The sequence below is a fragment of the Gavialis gangeticus genome, unplaced genomic scaffold (assembly GCF_001723915.1).
Source record: "Gavialis gangeticus isolate Ggan-Ray unplaced genomic scaffold, GavGan_comp1, whole genome shotgun sequence".
In the NCBI taxonomy this organism is placed as follows: Eukaryota; Metazoa; Chordata; order Crocodylia; family Gavialidae; genus Gavialis; species Gavialis gangeticus.
The window spans coordinates 64,556,118-64,574,049 of record NW_017728993.1 but is presented as its reverse complement, the minus strand read 5'-3'; the positions used below and the strand labels follow the sequence as shown (position 1 = coordinate 64,574,049).

At 44.1% G+C, this 17,932-nt stretch overlaps 1 protein-coding gene across 1 annotated transcript in view; it reads right to left on the bottom strand.

The window, feature by feature from the left end:
• The window catches only part of TMCO1 (transmembrane and coiled-coil domains 1), a 27,675-nt gene extending 9,964 nt beyond the window's left edge, over positions 1 to 17,711 (bottom strand). Inside the window, exons 1-6 of the mRNA XM_019501877.1 lie at positions 17,546 to 17,711; positions 13,792 to 13,869; positions 9,084 to 9,143; positions 6,487 to 6,533; positions 5,457 to 5,524; positions 913 to 1,057 (exon numbers count right to left, since the gene is read on the bottom strand). Coding sequence (XP_019357422.1) covers positions 913 to 1,057; positions 5,457 to 5,524; positions 6,487 to 6,533; positions 9,084 to 9,143; positions 13,792 to 13,869; positions 17,546 to 17,615 — 468 coding nt within the window. The 5' untranslated portion in view covers positions 17,616 to 17,711. The remainder of the gene's footprint in view (positions 1 to 912; positions 1,058 to 5,456; positions 5,525 to 6,486; positions 6,534 to 9,083; positions 9,144 to 13,791; positions 13,870 to 17,545) is intronic.
• Between the last annotated feature and the right edge of the window lie 221 nt (positions 17,712 to 17,932).

Sequence of the window (17,932 nt, the reverse complement as noted above, 5' to 3'; positions counted from 1 at the left end):
CTAGATCCCCCCTCAGCCTTCTCTTGTGGAGGCTGAATAGGTTCAGGTCCCGTAGCCTCTCCTCATAGGGCCTACCCTGTTGCCCCCTGACCATGCGAGTGCCCCTCCTCTGGACCCTCTCCATGTTGTCCGCATCCCTCCTGAAGTGCGGCACCTAGAACTGAATGCAGTACTCCAGCTGTGGCCTGACCAGTGCCGCATAGAGGGGGAGGATCACCTCCTTGGATCTGCTTGAGGTGCATCTGTGGATGCATGACAAGGTGCGGTTCGCCTTCCTGACTGCATCCCCACAGTGCCGGCCCATGTTCATCTTGGCATCAATGATGATTCCAAGATCCTTTTCTGCCTCTGCACTGACGAGAAGGGAGTTCCCCAGCCTGTAGGTATGGTGCTGGTTCTTCCTCCCCAGGTGTATCACCTTGCACTTGTCAGTGTTGAATCCCATCCTATTCTCATCCACCCACCCCTGTAACCTGTAAATGTGAAAATGGAAGTATTTTTCTTTCCTGACATTACTGCAGATGTATGTTTTAATAAGTCATTTTCCTTCCCAGGCCTGGAAGTCAGTGAAGTCAGCAACCTGTCTGCTACTGAAGGCAGATCCTGTCTATCTGCAAAGGTCCTAGGACAGAAGCGATACTATGGCTGAAGCAATTTTCTCTGAATCGGTTCAAGTATCCCGAAGTGCTTCTTGTGGGGTGAGATAAGACTGCAGATATTACCCTTCCCTGAACCACATTTTCTTGTTAGGTTAAGTCCACAGCAACTGGAGGCTAATATGAAAACTCTCAAACAACTCAAGGTCAAAGACACAATAAACACTAATCTGATCAGTAGTCACTTGCTACTTCTTACTGGGTAACAGAAAAAAGCTTTACCCATTCCTCACAGGACGCAGTGCAGCACACTCACCTGCCGGATAGACATAGTGCAGAGTATATAAAGGAAGATAAAGGAGCAGTCAGTGTAATCCTCCCCCAGTAGGTTGCGGTGGGACAAACCCTGAATGTAGGAGAGAGGGATAAAGGGGAGTTTTGCAACCACTCGTCCATCAAATCTGAAAGAGAACAGAGGACTTGATTTGAGACGGCAATCACATATCCCAGTCTAGCAAAGGGCTTCACACTGGAACACCAGAATGAATACCTTAAATGGAAAAGGTTACCAAGACAAAACCCACCACCATATATACCAAGCCAAAAAGACTAACAGACAGGACTAATGCATGCACAGTGTCCACAGGGTTGGCATTACAGCAGCAGCCATCTGATGGACTAGGCAGGCTTGTCAGATGTTGCTTTAGAAATAGAAGAAATATTGCCTCCTGGAGGTAGATTTATAAGTGACTGGATTGCAGCTCAACCAGCCAAGGCTTTGCAAATCACAGATTAATTTAGCAATCACAATCCTCAAGTATCAACTTCTGCTATTAAAACCCAAATCAAGCAGATGTCTCCAGAAAGATGCTAGCATTTAACTCAAGAGCTGGACAACTACAATCCAACTGTAGTGCAGTTACTGTAAATTGATGAACTTTTGCATCTTGAAAATGGAGGCACAGCCAAAAGCAAACCAAAAAACAACTTTCTACTTTTACCAGAGTTGTTATGTGTGTCAGTTACCAAAAGGAATATGTGAGTGTCTTGGAGAGCTCCTACAGAAGCAGGGGACACATTATATTCCTAGATGCCTCTGAAACTCCATTCTTTGGAAAGTTTTCAATTCCACATTCCAAAAAGCTAGGCAAAGTTTAATGTGGATAGACTGCCAAGAATCTGTTGCTATACACCCCTCCCAAATCAGAGAGCCCAGCCTACCTCAGGAGGAAATGTATGCATCATACTTCATCAGCATGTGCTAAATTTGAAGTTATTTTCTCCTCGTGCACTGATTTTCTAACAGGTGTTTTTGGTTTCAAGAGTTCCTACATGAGCCCTCTTTCCTGTGGAGATGCATTCACACAGCTATGGATTTAACACATGCCAATTTTGCTTACATCCTACAAGCAGTTTGGCAGAAGGACTAGGAAAGGATGTTTATCTCTCAGTAATGGCCCCTAGTGTTTTAGAATTATGTGTTATTGCCACTGTGAGAATGAAGTGCATCACAGAGGTAGTATGCTGAGGTACTCACTCTCTCTTCAAGCAGATAACCTAAGTTTTAAAAGCTATAATGAAAACATTATCAGCTAGTGGTGAAAAGTGCAAAGGTGGGGGGATTCAGAATTGGCTAAAATGAGATGCTAGTATCAGGAGAGCATCAAGGAGCACAGCAAACTTCTTCAACACATCCCATCTGTCAGGATCCCCAGTCTATATGCAACTGTAGGTCTCCTTACTCCTAGTCAATAACCTGCAAAGAGATTATTCTGTATGACTGTTCACTCAGCTACTGCTCTTCAATGTGATATTTAATCCAACTCTTAGCATTTAATCCAACTTTCCTGATACTCATCCCTCCCATCCCTGGACCATTACATATCCCATGTTCAATAGCAAAGAATAGCTAGTTACCATAGTAAGTACAGCTCTCTGAATACACTGCCTGCTGAGCTTTCTGGAGGAGTCAAATACTTGGCCATGGAATTTCTTATATGCATTAATTATCACATAGGAAACCAGCCCAGCCTACGAAGCACATGTCTGAAGGTATAAATACCATATTCTGTTCAAGTGAACCCCCATCACTATCATCCATAAAGCTGTAAGATAGATAAAGCTGTAAAGCTGAGCTCCTGGTCTCAAGCAGAGGGGAGAAAAGTAGAGTAGTGAAGCAGGGGTGACATTTCCAAGTGCAAATTACTGTTTTTTTCTGCTTTCTGCTGCTTTATCCAGAACACCTATGAAGAAAGCTAAGTAACAGTGACCTCTCTCATGACTTGAGAGTCCTCCTAGATAAAATGACTTAACAATGCTCTCCCCAAACCAGCATGCTATGTCAGTTTGTGCCTTTGTGTTTAAACCAGTCATTTTAAGGAAAGGTGCTTATTTTAAAATTTGATGGCAGAGAAATCTGAAGTCATCTTCCTGCAGATGTAAAAGCAGAAAAAAAACCCAACAGAATCTGCAGGGGCAGAATGCACCCCTTTATGTCAGTGGATGATAGGATTGATTCTGTCCCTGAATCCACAACAAGGCTGAAATTGCCCTATAACCAGCTCACAACAAAGGACTGTCCTTGGCAGAACTTTTCTAGATGCTGGAATTTATGCTTAGACTTTAGCATACACACAGCTAGGCTACATTTCACCTGTAGCAGGACACTAGGAGAGGGAAAACTTGAAGAATTCCTCTCGTTTGTACCACAGTAACCATAATAGGCATTATCAACTATGGGATGAGTTCCTACCCTGAAGTTACATCCCTCTCTCCCCAAAGTACAGTGTCTCCTAAAGCTTTGCATAGGCATCTGGGCTGAACTGCAGCTTAGGAAGTGCCATGGTCAGGTAAGGAGAGTGGATTTATGGATCACATCATAAAGACTGTTGAGCAAAGGGCATTATTAGAAGCACAAAAGACAACAGTGGCAAAAACCACTACAACCAATAAGGAGTTGTAGCTGGCAACATGTCTCATCACCTCCCCCATATAACCAAGCAGAAAGGGACAGAATGATTAATGATCAATTAATGTACTGCAAGCCAGCCCCATGACTGGTAGCATCAGCACTATGGATTGGAATCAACCAGTGCTGGGGTGATGGAAGGGGGAAGCAGTAGTTTTGTAGTCCCACCAAGAAAAATGTAGTTAGCTCTAGCATTGAGCTATTAAAAATAAGAATGTGCAAAGCAAATAATCTGACACTGTCTAGACATATGAAAAAGGTGCCTATTTGAACACTAACCAGCCTACATCAACTCCTTTTTAAGAGTTTTAAATTAACTTACATTCCCATAGACAATGTGTAGAGGGGGCACATGCCCCCCGAGATTGGCCCTCACTGCCTGGAGAGTGGGGAACACTGGCCAGTGGCCCCCTGAAAAGCTCCGGTAGCACTTCTGGGGTCAGCAATTGGCCACTGGGGGAGCCCTACAGTCAGGAAGCACCAATCGCCCATGTACATTCCTACAGTACTTTTTTTCAATGAGGTTCTTTGAACTGCCCTGAAGTTACACTCCTCACTGTGAGAGCCCTAGGGTCAGCACTGGCACAGAAAATGGAGTGCCATGTACTGCAACATCATAGAGAAGCAGGAAGATGTGTGTAATGGGTTCAAGCACAGTTCAAGTCAGGGCCTTAGGATTCTGTCACCAAATTGCTGTGCAACCTTGGACAAGTCATTTAAGATGCATCTCTTCTCTCCCACAGCTTCACTTAAAATGGGGATGACTCAAGGCCCTGTGCATCCCACAAACTGGAACCAAATTAGGTTCCTTGTGTCTGTACCACTCTGGTGGAAATCCAATAGTGCTTCAGACCAGTTAGAAACTGAGGTTCTACTAAAGTAACTAAGAGAATGAATGAGGGAATTAACACAATAGCAATGGCATTATTAAATTAGCCCCACATTTTCATTACTTTGCTTCAGACAGAACTGTGTGAACAATGGCTTCTGCATCAAAGAGGTTGTTCATAAGTAAGGTGGATGTTTGGGTGCCCAAGAAGGAACAAAAGTCAGCTTGGGGATGCAGCATAAACTTATTCCCTGGCTGGTTTTTTTTACTGATGACTCCTTTAATTATCTATTGCCCTCTATTCTTTAAGCTCCAGATACATCAGTCAACTGATCTATTTGCATCTCAAAGCTAGTGTTTCGGGCTGTTTGCAGCCTCCGGAATACTATTCACGTTTCAAGGCTGAGCTCACATTCAAGGCTCTTCTGCAACCATGAGGGCTGAAACTATTTTTTTCCTTGAATAAATGCTGATTCCAGGTCATTTTTCCCCACTTGGGAATACCTGGATCCAGGGAGACTGCCCATATCTAAGGGGTGCTAAGACATTTGGATTGAACAGCACATTGATACCCAGAAATAAGAAAACAAGAGAGATGGGCAATTATTGCAATCAAGTACTATACAGGTCTCACCCAGTTTAGCTTGCAGCAGGATAGGATCAAAATGAAGCAGCATTTCATCCCTCCTGCAGGTCTTCAATTATTTTCCTTTAAAAATCTTGAAATGATAAAGCCCATCTTGTATCCCCATAGAGAGCCATACAGCAACTGGTACAATACTTCCTGGGTACCTCATCCACCCTGCAGAGAAGATAATATGGCCCCAAGGTGACAGTAGTCCATCTGATGTCTACAGAGCCACTCTGAACTAGTGAAATTCATCCTGGTCACGTTTTCTAGAGCAACAAGCATACTAAAATTGCTGGCAAATTTGGCCTGGAGAGAAGCATTACATGCAATGCTGCATCTTGGAGCTGGGCAGAAATAAGAAGAAAAGGACAACATGTTCACTTTAAAGGCTTTTTTTTTTTTTTTTAAAGGCCCCTAAGAGTTGATACTTACATGGAGTTGAACATTCCCATCAGTGCAGTAAAGCAAAAGCCAATTGCAAACATGGACTTCATTCGAACCTGCAACCAGAAAGGTCAAAGCTATCCATTATCAACAGAGGGAGAAATGAGACTAGAAATTAAAAAAAAAAAGGAGAATTCCCACAGTTAGGGAACACGGGCTTAATTTCTTAAGAAAAGGTTTAGTGCAGCATCCTCAGGATCTGAAGAAAAAGCAAACCTTCATCTCAGCCTTTCAGTCTATCTGTGAGGAGATCAGACAGAACTTCTCTGAGAAGTAAAGGCATCTCCTAAGATTGTGAGCAGTCATTAGAGAAATCTAGTTGCAAAAAGCTACTATTAGGGCTTACAGGAAGAAGGAAGAACTCAAAGAATTATCCTGTTAACCAAGAGGTGATCAAACCTATGGTAAGCAGGAGGCTGCATAGCCAGCACTGTGGTATAAAAATAATAAAACCTGGGGCTTACCTGAAAAGTTGGGTGAACAAAGAGAAGTCATGAATACCAATTCTATTCTGGAATCACCATGAAGAAGCACTACCAGGAGTGACCAGGAATAACAGTCACAAGCTGGCAGAGGGTAGACTTAGGCTAGATATCAGGAGGCGCTTCTTCACTGTCAGGGCAGCTAGCATCTGGAACCAACTTCCAAGAGAAGTGCTGCTGGCTCCTACCCTGGGGGTCTTTAAGAGGAGGCTAGATGTACACCTTGCTGGGGTCGTTTGACCCCAGTACTCTTTCCTGCCATGGCAGGGGGTCGGACTCGATGAACTGCTCAGGTCCCTTCCGACCCTACTAACTATGAAACTAAGTAGAGGTTGGAAGCAGTAAATGCATGAGGTTTAGTGGGGTAATTAGTGCAGAATTCTATGGGCCATGCAAAAGCCCACAGTTGTTAGAGGTACAAACCATACAGACATGCTATTATGAACAGTTGCCATCTGTACTCCATTGGATGGCAATTAAGGATCATCCTACAGCTCTTGGAATTGGGAACTGCCCTTAATTCACAGTTTTCTTACCATAGACAAGTCCCTGTTGTTGTTTTTCAGTTTTTCTTCTTGCCTCTCTGAAAAGTAATGAAGAACAGAGGTTATTGTAGGCCACACCAATCCAAAAACCAGAGAAGTTTCACTTCCAAGAAAGCTCAGGTTTCCTGCTCTTTAAGGCAACAGTAGTTCCAAGACAGTCTGCCTACGTATGCAGACATTACAGACTGATGAACAACTGGCTTCAGGCAATCAGAGCAACATGCAGCAGAGCAGGCATTAAAAAATATCATAGGAAGGCTAGAGTCAAACCTTGAGCCCTTCTGAAGGCAATGTGCAGAATTTCAAGACTGCCAATTCAGACAAACGGTACCACAATATATGAACATAGCTAAAAATATTACCTCTGTATTGCATATCTGACAGAGTGTCAACCTGATTAGAATGTTTACGGGAACAGTCCCAACCACAGTAAAATGTACTATGTTAACAAGGATTTTATCATGGAGGTGTTAATGGCAACTTAAAATTTTAAATTACTCCGAGAGCTGCTCTTACATATGATTAAAATCCTACTGTTCATGCTTAATGAATTGGACTCCAGGCACATCTCAAGAACTCTTCACAGAATAACTACATTCTCTCTCACCCATTTCTAGCATCTGACAAAGCAGCTTGTTGCCCACAGAAGCTCATGCCTCTCTGATCTAGTCAGTCTGTAAGGTGCCACCAGCTCTATCTTCCACCTAAATTTTCTCTGGAATATTTAAGTAAAACACTATTAACCTGTTACAGAAAACATTTTTTTTGAAACATTGTTTACTCTTCCAAAAAAGATAACACAAACTCCAAACTTTGGAATCAAATGGGCCACATCAAAATTTTAGAGGGAGTTATTTGCTACCCTTGGTTCAGAAGAGCTGCCTTAAGTTACGCCAAGATTACCCAATGGAACAATGATGTTTTTTCATATCTACTTCTAATACCACATCCCCTTACCAGCTTTGCTCCACTCAGATATACCACAAAGATCTAGAAGAGTAGTCTAGGCAAGCAGGGAATATGGAGCTTTAATATGGATGGGAAAACCAAGAAAAATTGAAGGGGCAAGAAACAAGAGACACTGGAGAAGACAGGCTGTGCAAGCACAGTGGGTATTTTTCCCCTAAAGCATCAGAACAAAAGACTTTTACAGCCTGGCTCTTTTGTGGGGTAGCTACACCAAGGGAGCCTTTTAAATGCTAAAGTTAAAAGTTCTTAAATACAGGGAGCTGTAATGGAAAGTGTTAACTGAAATAATAGCAACACCTATATTGAATGCTTATGAATAATGCTACAATTTTAGTACAATAATTATTAATGAATTTCACAGCAGAACTGTGGGCTAAATAGTATCTACAGAATAGTTACTAATTCATGTAGTTTTCAGTACCCTGCCAAACCTCACAACCAAGCAATAACCTACAAGTTCATTTTCCTACAGAGGTGTGTTGCCTCACATAAGCTATAGTTTGGGAGTGTTACTGGACACATTTTTAGAGGAGAACACCTCTGGCTGAACTACACTCCTTATTAGGCAATGCAATCTCCCATCTGAATGTACCATGGGGTGGTAGGGTAAATTAAACTACATAAAATGATTTACTAAATTAGACACAATTTTACAAGATTTCAGTTTTTTCCAAGTGCAGTTTCTGAGATGTGCATAACTGCAACAACAAAACCATAGTCTTGCCAATAACCCCACCCCCAACCTGCTTTTAGTTCCTTGTGACTTATTGGAACTTAGATTTTTATAGTAGGCCTGGAAAGACATTATCATTAACGATACACCATGTTTCTGCAATACTGCGATTCAGAAACACTGTGGGTACACATCTACACCTCAGCCTTGGTGCCACTGAACATGACCAGACCTACCTGTGCCGCTGCCCCCCCTGTGCCATCGCCTCCCCCAGCATGTGCCCGACCTGGGAATGCAGCTCTGAAGCCCCTCTGGGGTGCCCCAATTTGTATACTCAAACATGTCAAACAGATCTTGAGAGTGGCTGCAGGAAGGCACATAGAAGGCTTCACACCTGCCTTTTTGAGGTATCAAAATTATATGAAGCTGGAGTTAAAGTCCCACGTGTACATTAGTAACTTAAGGGTAAAGAAAAGAAACAACAAAAGATAAAAGTATCCAAAAACAGGTGTTATAAGCCCAACTAATGTCAAAAATAAAATTAAACACAGAAGTGCAAATTCACCCTAAATACCCTTAACCATGTCATAAAGAATATAAAAATCTGACTTTGAAAAAATAGGTTTCATACTAGACTTGGACCCAAACTTCAATATAACATTATTCCATGGTGACTACATTGCAGCCACAAGCTCTGAGGAATAGTGGCTGGTAACAGTTGAGGCTATAAGGGCAGATCAGGGAATCAAGTAAGACGTTCTGGGCAACAAATAGTATGCGTCTGAATACCAGTGCTACTGTGTTTGTCTAAACTCAGTCTAGGCAGCACAGAAACTAGGTTTCCTTGTGATATACTCTTAATAGTCCCAGGGAACAAGGAAAAAGTTGGGAGTAAAGATACTCCATCTTCATTTCTGGACTATCTCACATCTCCTACAGTTCTTACCTATTTTCTTTTTTTGCTGTCGGCCTGCTGATTCAGTTATTGTTTCCTTCTTCTTCTCCACTGCAAAGTGCAAGGAAAATATTGAATCACTTTCACATAACCAATGGAATTAAGTTACTGACCGTTTTCCTTTCCCAGATGGAAATACAACCAAAACCTCCAATATAGAGGCAGGAAGAGAAAGGAAGCAAACCGATACTGACACCGTAGTAGTTAGTATCTAACCTATCACACAACTATCATAAGTGGTTAGTAAGACCGTGAAGACCAGGAAGCTATTGTAAGCACTGATCCTAGATGAGGGACAGGGAAATTTCAAAACACCAAACTTTAAAGCTGACCAGAGACAAGCTCATTACACTGTTAACCAAGTGATCAAGTACCATTTTGGCTCCAACAGCCTTGGCTGATTTGTCATAATGAGTTGTACTTTTGATTCAGCAACTGTGATGAAAAGAGCTTTACAAGGAAAGCTCTGACCCCAGCCATCTACAGTGGGAAGTAGAACACAGGGTGGCCTGTGTTCTTTTATATCCCCTTTTTGTAGGCAGGCATTCCCAGCTGAAGTGCTGCCCCAGCAGTCTGGCACAACCTGCTCCATTCTTGTTCATCTTCCAGTTAGGACCGAAACATTTCCAAAATCTTAAAGTACAACCCCCCCACAAAATAAATGGCAAGTCTAAATTTAGTTACAACAGCCACCAGAAAGCCAGCCTAGACAGGAGACTCCACAGACATCTGCAAGCAGCATGCAGTATTACTGCAGGCAAAGTCAACAGATGTTCACAAAGCTGAGAGCTGACCTGATGAGTTTATGCTGTGACCCAGCAACTGTGCTTTTCAAACTACAAATGGAATTGTAATTGTAGCATATAGGTTTTGGACACATATTTAGTAAAATTTTAGGGAACATATTGCTCTTGATCCATATGTAAAGACATCCCAAAGCTTTGGTGAAAAACTCTATAATTTGAAGGCACCTTTGCCCAACATTCTCAGAAAGCAAAAGCCAAGTTTTAGTTTTAGGCTTATCTAGCCAACTTTGTGATATTAAGATAGGTAGATGAAGGCATGGGGTGCAGCCTAATGAGCAGTAAGGGCCCATTTTGAATCACATACTGGTTCCTTGCATATCTTAGCATTTTTACTTTACCAGTAAACCCCATTATTGACCCTGGTTGGCTCTACAGAATCAGCTTTAGAAGCTTAGGCACCAAAGATTTCTTCCTTACATTTCACTTACATCTCACTTACATTTCAGACATCAGCTCCATTTTAGCATCAGAATCATTAACCCAGGTGATAGCTGAAGCAAAATCTGTAATGCTGGAAGGGTGGGTTGGCATGCAGCAGAAAACAATGTTGCAACCTATAAGCCAATCATACAGTATTGCAAAGAAGTACCAACTAGAGGTACACTGATGCATTGGTCCGATATTGGATCAGTACTGAGATAAAAGAAAATTGGCTGCATCGGAAATTGGCCTGATGGGACCGATAATTTGGCCAATAAATGCCTGTGCATGCATGCAGCTATGGTGCAGCACGCAGGCAGCTAAGAGCAGAGCCCTGCAGCGTGGAGAGCTGCGTGCAGCTGGTAAGTCCATTGTGGTGGAAGAGGAGGGGGGAGGGAAAGGGTGTAGGGGGGTGCAGATCAAGGACCCCCATGGTGAAGGAGGGAGTTGGCAGGGGCTGCCCAGCCAGGACGGGGCAGGGCAGGGGACGAAGCTGTGGCTCATCGGAGGGAGGGGAGGGCACTCCTGCTGCTGCATGCACCTCAGGAGGACCGGTGGAGGGCATGCAGTATGTGCCCCCAGATCAGCGCGGGGTGGAGAGAGGTGTGCGGGCTGCAGCTGTGGGCTGCAGCCGGGGTGGCATCAGGCTCTTCTTGGTTGGGCCAGGGCTTGGGGCAGGGGCTACGGAGGGGGCTGCAGTCACCCCAAATTTTGCCATAGCTGTGCTCCCAGTGCTGCCACCACCGTGTGCCCGGCACAGCCCCAGCTCAACACCCCATCCCCACCCACACACCAGGAAGAACTGGGGCTGCGTCAGGTGTGCAGCAGCAGTGCTGGGAGCAGGGCGACAGTGAAATTTGGGGTGGCTGCAGCCCCCTTCCTAGTACTGCCAATCCCTGTTCTGAGACCCGCCCCCTCCAAGAAGAGCCCAGCACAACCATGGCTCCAGCCTGCAGCAGCAGCCCACCCCACGCAGATCCAGATGGCAACACCCCCCATGCCCTGCTAGGGTGTATGCAGCACCAGAAGCTGCCCTCCCCCACCCCCAATAAGCTCCATCCCGCACGCTGCCCTGTCATGGTGGAGCAGCACCTGCCCCTGCCCCCTCCCTCCCTCACTGCAGGGGACCTTGATCTGCCCCCATTCACCCCTTCCCTCCCCACTCCCCATCCACCACAATGGACTTACCAGTTGCATGCAGCGGTATTGGAAATTGGATCGGTATCGGCCGATACGCCTCCTTAAAAATCGGCTATCGGTATTCGCCCCCAAAATCTCTATTGGTACACCTCTGGTACCAACCCAGGCACATGTATTCATCTGCTCCTATGTACTGAAGGGGTTACAAGTGAACTGTACTAGTCAATAAAACAACTATTCCTCAGGTGACCAGACCAGGAGCTTATGCAAGTTTGCTCAGCAAGGCCATGGGAAGAATATAAAGCCCTGAACAATACAATTTCTTCAGAAGTTACTGTCATTGCAGCTATGCTCCAAGATCATGCAACTTTACCACTGCCACATTACCAGACTTACACCTTGCTGCAACCTTTGCATGATCAGTTCTGAGGCAGGCTTGTGTGATTTAGCACAAGTATGTTTATGGAGAAAGATTCAGGAAGGCATTATAATAGCCAACTTTTCTACTTTTAAGACATACTGCAAGTCCAATTTGTTTTCTCAAGCCACAAGAGATTGATAAGACTGGCAGGAGCACTTACTAATCTTAACTGTGGTTTTTCCTGGTATGGATATGGAGATTAATGGTGGTGGGGCAGTCTATTTCACAGATTCTCTATTCAAGAGTTGCTACTGCCTGATTAGGACCACACAAGTGCTCCTTTTTAAATGGATGCATAGATAATCTTTAACAAACACTAATCAACTCTGAAATTTTACCTCATGCATTTTGTTCTCACATTTCCCTCTAGATATCGTAACGACAAAATTAGCAACTAATTTCCACCTGCATACATGTCCCAACTTGACTACAGCTTTGAGATAACCTTGATATACTGTAAGTCTTTCTAAGACTCTCAAGTAATCAGAGATTAGTTCATACCAGTTTCTTACCTATCTCACAGCATCCAAGCCAGTAGCGGTACAGAGAAACAAAATAATTCTGTTTGTTTACCTAAAGTCCTCACTGATTCAATGTAATTTTTTCATCTGTCTGCTCCTATACAGGTATAAATTACAGCAGTTTAACTCCATTTATACCAGTGTAAGACCAGCCAGACAAAATGGTTACGGTAGTTCAGCAGACATGCTTCTGAGCAGCAAATCGCTGTTCCCTGGCCCATCTTTAATAAAATTTAATTATACATCTGTACACTGCCTAAAACATTACCATTAATCTTCTGCTGGAATGTCAGTTACTTTGATAACTTACAGTCCTGGGCCTATGCCTTCCCTCTAGACTTTTGCCAGGAGAACTCCATCAGCTGGGGTCTAAAGAGCTGCAATCCCATGGAAATGCAAGAGAAGACCCTGGTATTGACAGTTACATCAACAGGCCTGCCCATTTATTAGTAAGGCTTAATTCACACAGGGGAGGCCTGGAATAAACAATACCAGCAAAATACACAGTTGTGTTAGATTAATCTGTGTCCACATTTTGCCTTTCCATGACTGTAAAACACTCATGGGGCAGACATGAACCATATTTCATCCATGGCTATTCTGCTTTCTCTAGGATTTTGTCTATATGGGAAAGGTTCTGTAAAGCAAGGCAGAGTGTGAATTCTGCAGTAGATCCACTGTGGAAGCAAGCCCTTACTGAGGGAACTAGCATAGGAGTATGTATAGGCCAAGCTTGAAAGCTCAGCTCACTTAACTCAGTGCTTTGGCTCCCCACCATTAACTTCTATTTTGTGCCTTATGATTCCTTGCTCTCTTCTTCCCTCCATTTCCATCACTCATTTCCTTTCCCCCTCTTACTGCACTGGAGTCACCTCTCCATTCATTTCCTAGTCTCTTCAAGTCCCCTCTAGATAAAGAAGATGCACCAGAATAACTACAATCCATTTGCAGACAGAGGTAGTTAGCAATGTTAGTCTAGAGACAGGCAGAAGGCAGGGTAGAATGGCACCTTCTAGACTAAGTAATTCAGACAAGCGTAAGCTTTCACTACCAATAGTTTACTTCATCAGAGGCTATGAATCAAAGCATCTGTAAGGTGCCACTCTGTCCTGCCTTCTCCAAACCATTTAAAAAACAGGTTTTTCATTTGCACTGGTGCAACTTCTGTATGTTGGTCTCAACTGAATCAAGATGTTTACCTCCCCATAGAACAGAACTACACTGTCCATGCTGTCAGGTCCTCAAGAACTCTAGGGTGAAGCGAAGAATCCTAGAAGCAAAAAGGACACCAGGAACATCTTGCAGAAAGAAGACCCTAATGTGAAAGCTCCTGAAGCAGGACAGGATGAGCAAATAAGTAGCAGCACATTATTCATTTAAAAGACACTTACATTTTTTGCTCTGTTTTTCCACTTCAGCTTTTAGTCTTTTGTATTTGTCTGTTCTGTAAACTAGCACCCATGTTATACCTGAAAAAAAAAAAATCACACAAAATCAGTAGGTACGTTAAATGCTCTCAAGACAAATACAAATGACTGTTACATTTGCAATGACTTGGTGAAGTCTATGCAAAGCACACTGCAACAGAGTAGAATAGAACCCTGTAAACCACCATGGAGCCACTCAGCTGTTCTCCTTTAAGCTTTCCTTTTCTATGATGCCTTCAAAAACTTAAGTTAAGCTGATGGTGCACTGAAACTGCTGGCAATCCTGCTGACTGAGACAGTCTCTCTTTTTTTCCTGCTCCCCATCTATCCATATTCCCTGTACTCTCCATATTCACCCATTTCCTGTTTTCAATTATACATTTTTGGAGCAGGGAGTTGTGTGCATCTTTTTATTTCCTGTTTTCACTTTTCACTGCAAAAAGGAGCAATGGAACAGGCTAAGAGTTCCTTCACAATACACCAACACAAATAATTATAAATTGTAGGGCACAGAAATAGAGAAATGTAGGGAAGAGATCTCAGATCATCCAGCCTACCCCTTGCACTGAGGCACAATAAATCATACTTATGCCATACCTTGCAGGTATTTGTCTAAAGCCGGTGGCATGGCCTGTGGGCCAGATCTAGCTTGCGGAGATCCCTACAGATCCGGAAGTTTGTGAGGGGCAGGGAAGTGATGGCAGTGTTAACTGCCACAGCTTTGGGTGATGCCACTATTCCCCCGATGCCAAATTTCTAGACCTCCCAGCAATCCTCAACAGTCATGGGGAGCCCCATGGACCAAATGACAGGCTCATGCACCGGCATGCAGGGGTGTCTTACAGCTGGATCTGCTGTGTGGGGTCTGGGCCAACATGCAGGATAGCTCTGAAGCTGGATCTAGTGCATAGGGCTGGTCTGGCACACCAAGTCACACCTACGGACCAACCCTGCACTGTATCCAGCCTGCAAACCAACTCTATTCACAGGATCCAGCTCGTGGTCTGATCCCATACTACTCATCCAACATGCAGGGCCAGATGGGTTAAGCACCACTGGTATAAAGTGCTCTTAACACCTCCCAGAAAGAAGATTCCACAACTTACAGGCAGCCTGCTCCAGTCCTTCACCACCAAAACTATTATAAAGGGTTTTTTTCTTAATATTAACATGAAATTAACTTCCTTTTCTCCTTCCTCTGGAGCCTATGTAGAACAATTGCTCATAGTCCTCTTCTATAGTGACCTTTTAAGTTTTGGAAAATTTATATTGCACCCTTTCTTCTCTCCAGATTAAGAGAAACCCAGTTCCTTAAAACTGTCCTCTTAAGTTATGTTTTCTAAACCTCTTGACATTGTTTTCCTCTGAACTCTCATTTCCCTACGCTTTTCTTAGAACAAAGTGTGGACATATGATTCTCCTGTTAATACAAACCAAAATGAGATTTCGCTTTTTTGTAAATGCATTACATTATTGACAGATTTCATTTTGAAATCTATTTTACAGAGCTTTTACTGTCATACTTCAGACAAGATAGTTATTTCTCATTCTGCATTTGTACATTTGATTTCTTTTTCTCCACTTGAAAGTCTTTTTATTTAATTCTACCCTGCCATTTTTAAACCATCTTTTCAATTTGCCAGGGTTATTTTGAATTCTGATCCTGTCCTCCCAGATACCTGCAATTCCCCCACCTGTATACTGTCATTTTCAAATTGCACAGGAGTAGTCCTATTCCATCCTCCAAATCATACATGAAAATACTGAAAACTGGATGCAGGACAAACCCTTGTCAGACCCCACATCAAACATCTTCCCAGTTTGATAGTGAACCAGTGATAACTACTCTGATAGTGATTCTTTTCAAACAGCTGTGCACTCACACTACAGCAATTCCATCTATACCAGAATCCCCCAGTTTGCTTATGAGAATGTTACGTGAAAGTCTTAAAAGCCTTACTAAAGATAAGAGGCATCACATTTTCTGCACCCCACTTATCCATGAGACTAGTTACCCAGTCACAAAAAAACTGGATTAGTTTGGCGCAACCTGTATTTGACACGGCATACTGTCATCTTATCTTCTATTTGTAAATGTATTGACTGATGATGTGTTCCAGAATCTCTCCAGGAATCTAAACTGGATTCAGTGATCTAGATCTCCCACCTTTTATTTTAAAGAGGAAGATACTATATTCATTCTTCCCCAGTTCTCTGGGACACCCCTATCCTTAATGAGTTTACAAAAACAGCTGCTAACTCGTTCACAGCTTACTGCAAATGCTTCCTTACAAAACGCAGAGTGAATTTCTTCAGGCTTGAACACATCTAAATTTACTTAAGGAGTGTTTATGTTGTTCTTTCCCTATTTTGAGATGCAAGCTTTTTCCTTACTAACTTTTATTCTGTAAGGTCACAATTTTATCTTTCTGTGGGAAGAGCAAAGCAAGAAAAACACTGAATTCCAGCTTTCTTTGCCTTTGCTATTATGAACACTTCTTCCCTATTTCACAATAGACCTATCCATTGCCTTGGTTCCCTGGCTCTCAGAGCATCTAGGGCACTAGTTCTCAACCTTTTTTGTAACAAGACTGATCTGCAAACATCGATGACCAGTCCCAACTCTGTAAATAGATTAGGTAGGAAACAGCCCCCAGCCCTGCTGATGCCCCTCACTCCTGACCTGGTGCCCCTCTCCCCCTATGTGTGGGACATGGGGGGGGGCCCTAAGCAACCCCTCACAGGCTGGAACTCTGCCAGCCTGCAAGCAAAAATCCAGTTTCCCAGGTATTTCTCCTTTAAAGAAGAATCCATTTTAAAAAGTTTGTCTGCCACCCTTTCATACATTCTTGTGATGCACTTTTTGTCACGACCCACAGGTTGAGAAACGCTGCTCTAGAGCAGCGGTCTCCAAACTTTTTGGATCGTGCACCCCTATCAGTAAAAAATTTTTGAGCATGAACCCCCAATATGTGTTGCAATACACTGAAAGCAAACGAACGAGTGAGGGTGCCACTGTCAACCCCTCCGCGTTGTGGAACTCCCACTCTTTCCTCAGGATACCTCGCGTACCATACATGACATGTGACCATCTGACATATGGACCGAGTGAGGGTGCCAGTGTCAATCTGTATATTAAATATTAGTAAAACTTAATTTTTCTTATTTTTTTAGATAAAAAATAAATATAAATAGAAGTTCTAATATTTTCTTCCTGCAGCCCAATGGATCATCTTGTGCACCCCACTTTGGAGACCACTGCTCTAGGGAACACCCGCTTGCTGCCTTATGCATCCCTGAAAAGGTGTGACATATTCGGACCTCGCCCTTTCCACCCCAGGGACATGGTACACATTCCGACGAAACCAGGATAGAAGTCAGCTCTAGACTTGTTACATGTTTTCAAGCACTAACTTTACAGCTGGTTGGCATTTTGGATAGCTGGACAGTCCTTTTTATGGTGCAAAAAGTACTCTGCATATGTGACCTGCCTGCATTTACTGCACAACTGACCCACGAATGGTGCAGTAAGTGTAACACGTAGCAGAGGCCTTAATCATGCGCCCTGACTCCCGCTCGGCCCCGGGCCCCGCCGGCCTGCTGGAGCGGAAATGGGGCAGAGTCGGGGAACGCGGAACCAGACCCAGAGCTGCAGCAGGCACCGACGCACGGAGCGGCGCAGCCCCTGCCAGGAGCCAGCCCGGCGCGGCGCGCTCACCCTCGGCCAGCAGTGCGGTGCATACGGAGATGAAGACGATGAGGAGAGTGTCGGCAAACATGGTGCTCATGGTGCCCCAAACCCGGAAGACTCCCCGGCCGGAAGCAGGCACTCACATGCCACGCCTTAGCCGGCTCCACGCTCCGGAAGTCAGTGGCGCTCACTTCCGGCAACAAGACAGGGCTGCCCAATCCGACGCCCGCGTCCCTCCAGGGGGCGGAGCCGAGCGGGCGCTGCTGGTTGGTCAAGCTGCGCACCCAGAATGACGCATGGAGGGTTCTGAGCTGTCGGCTAAAGCCCCGCCCCCTTTTCCCTGGCCTCGGCAGAGCGCCGGGGCGGGGCAGGGTTCGCACAGCGGCTGGGCCCGGCCACAGCGCCTTGCCAGTC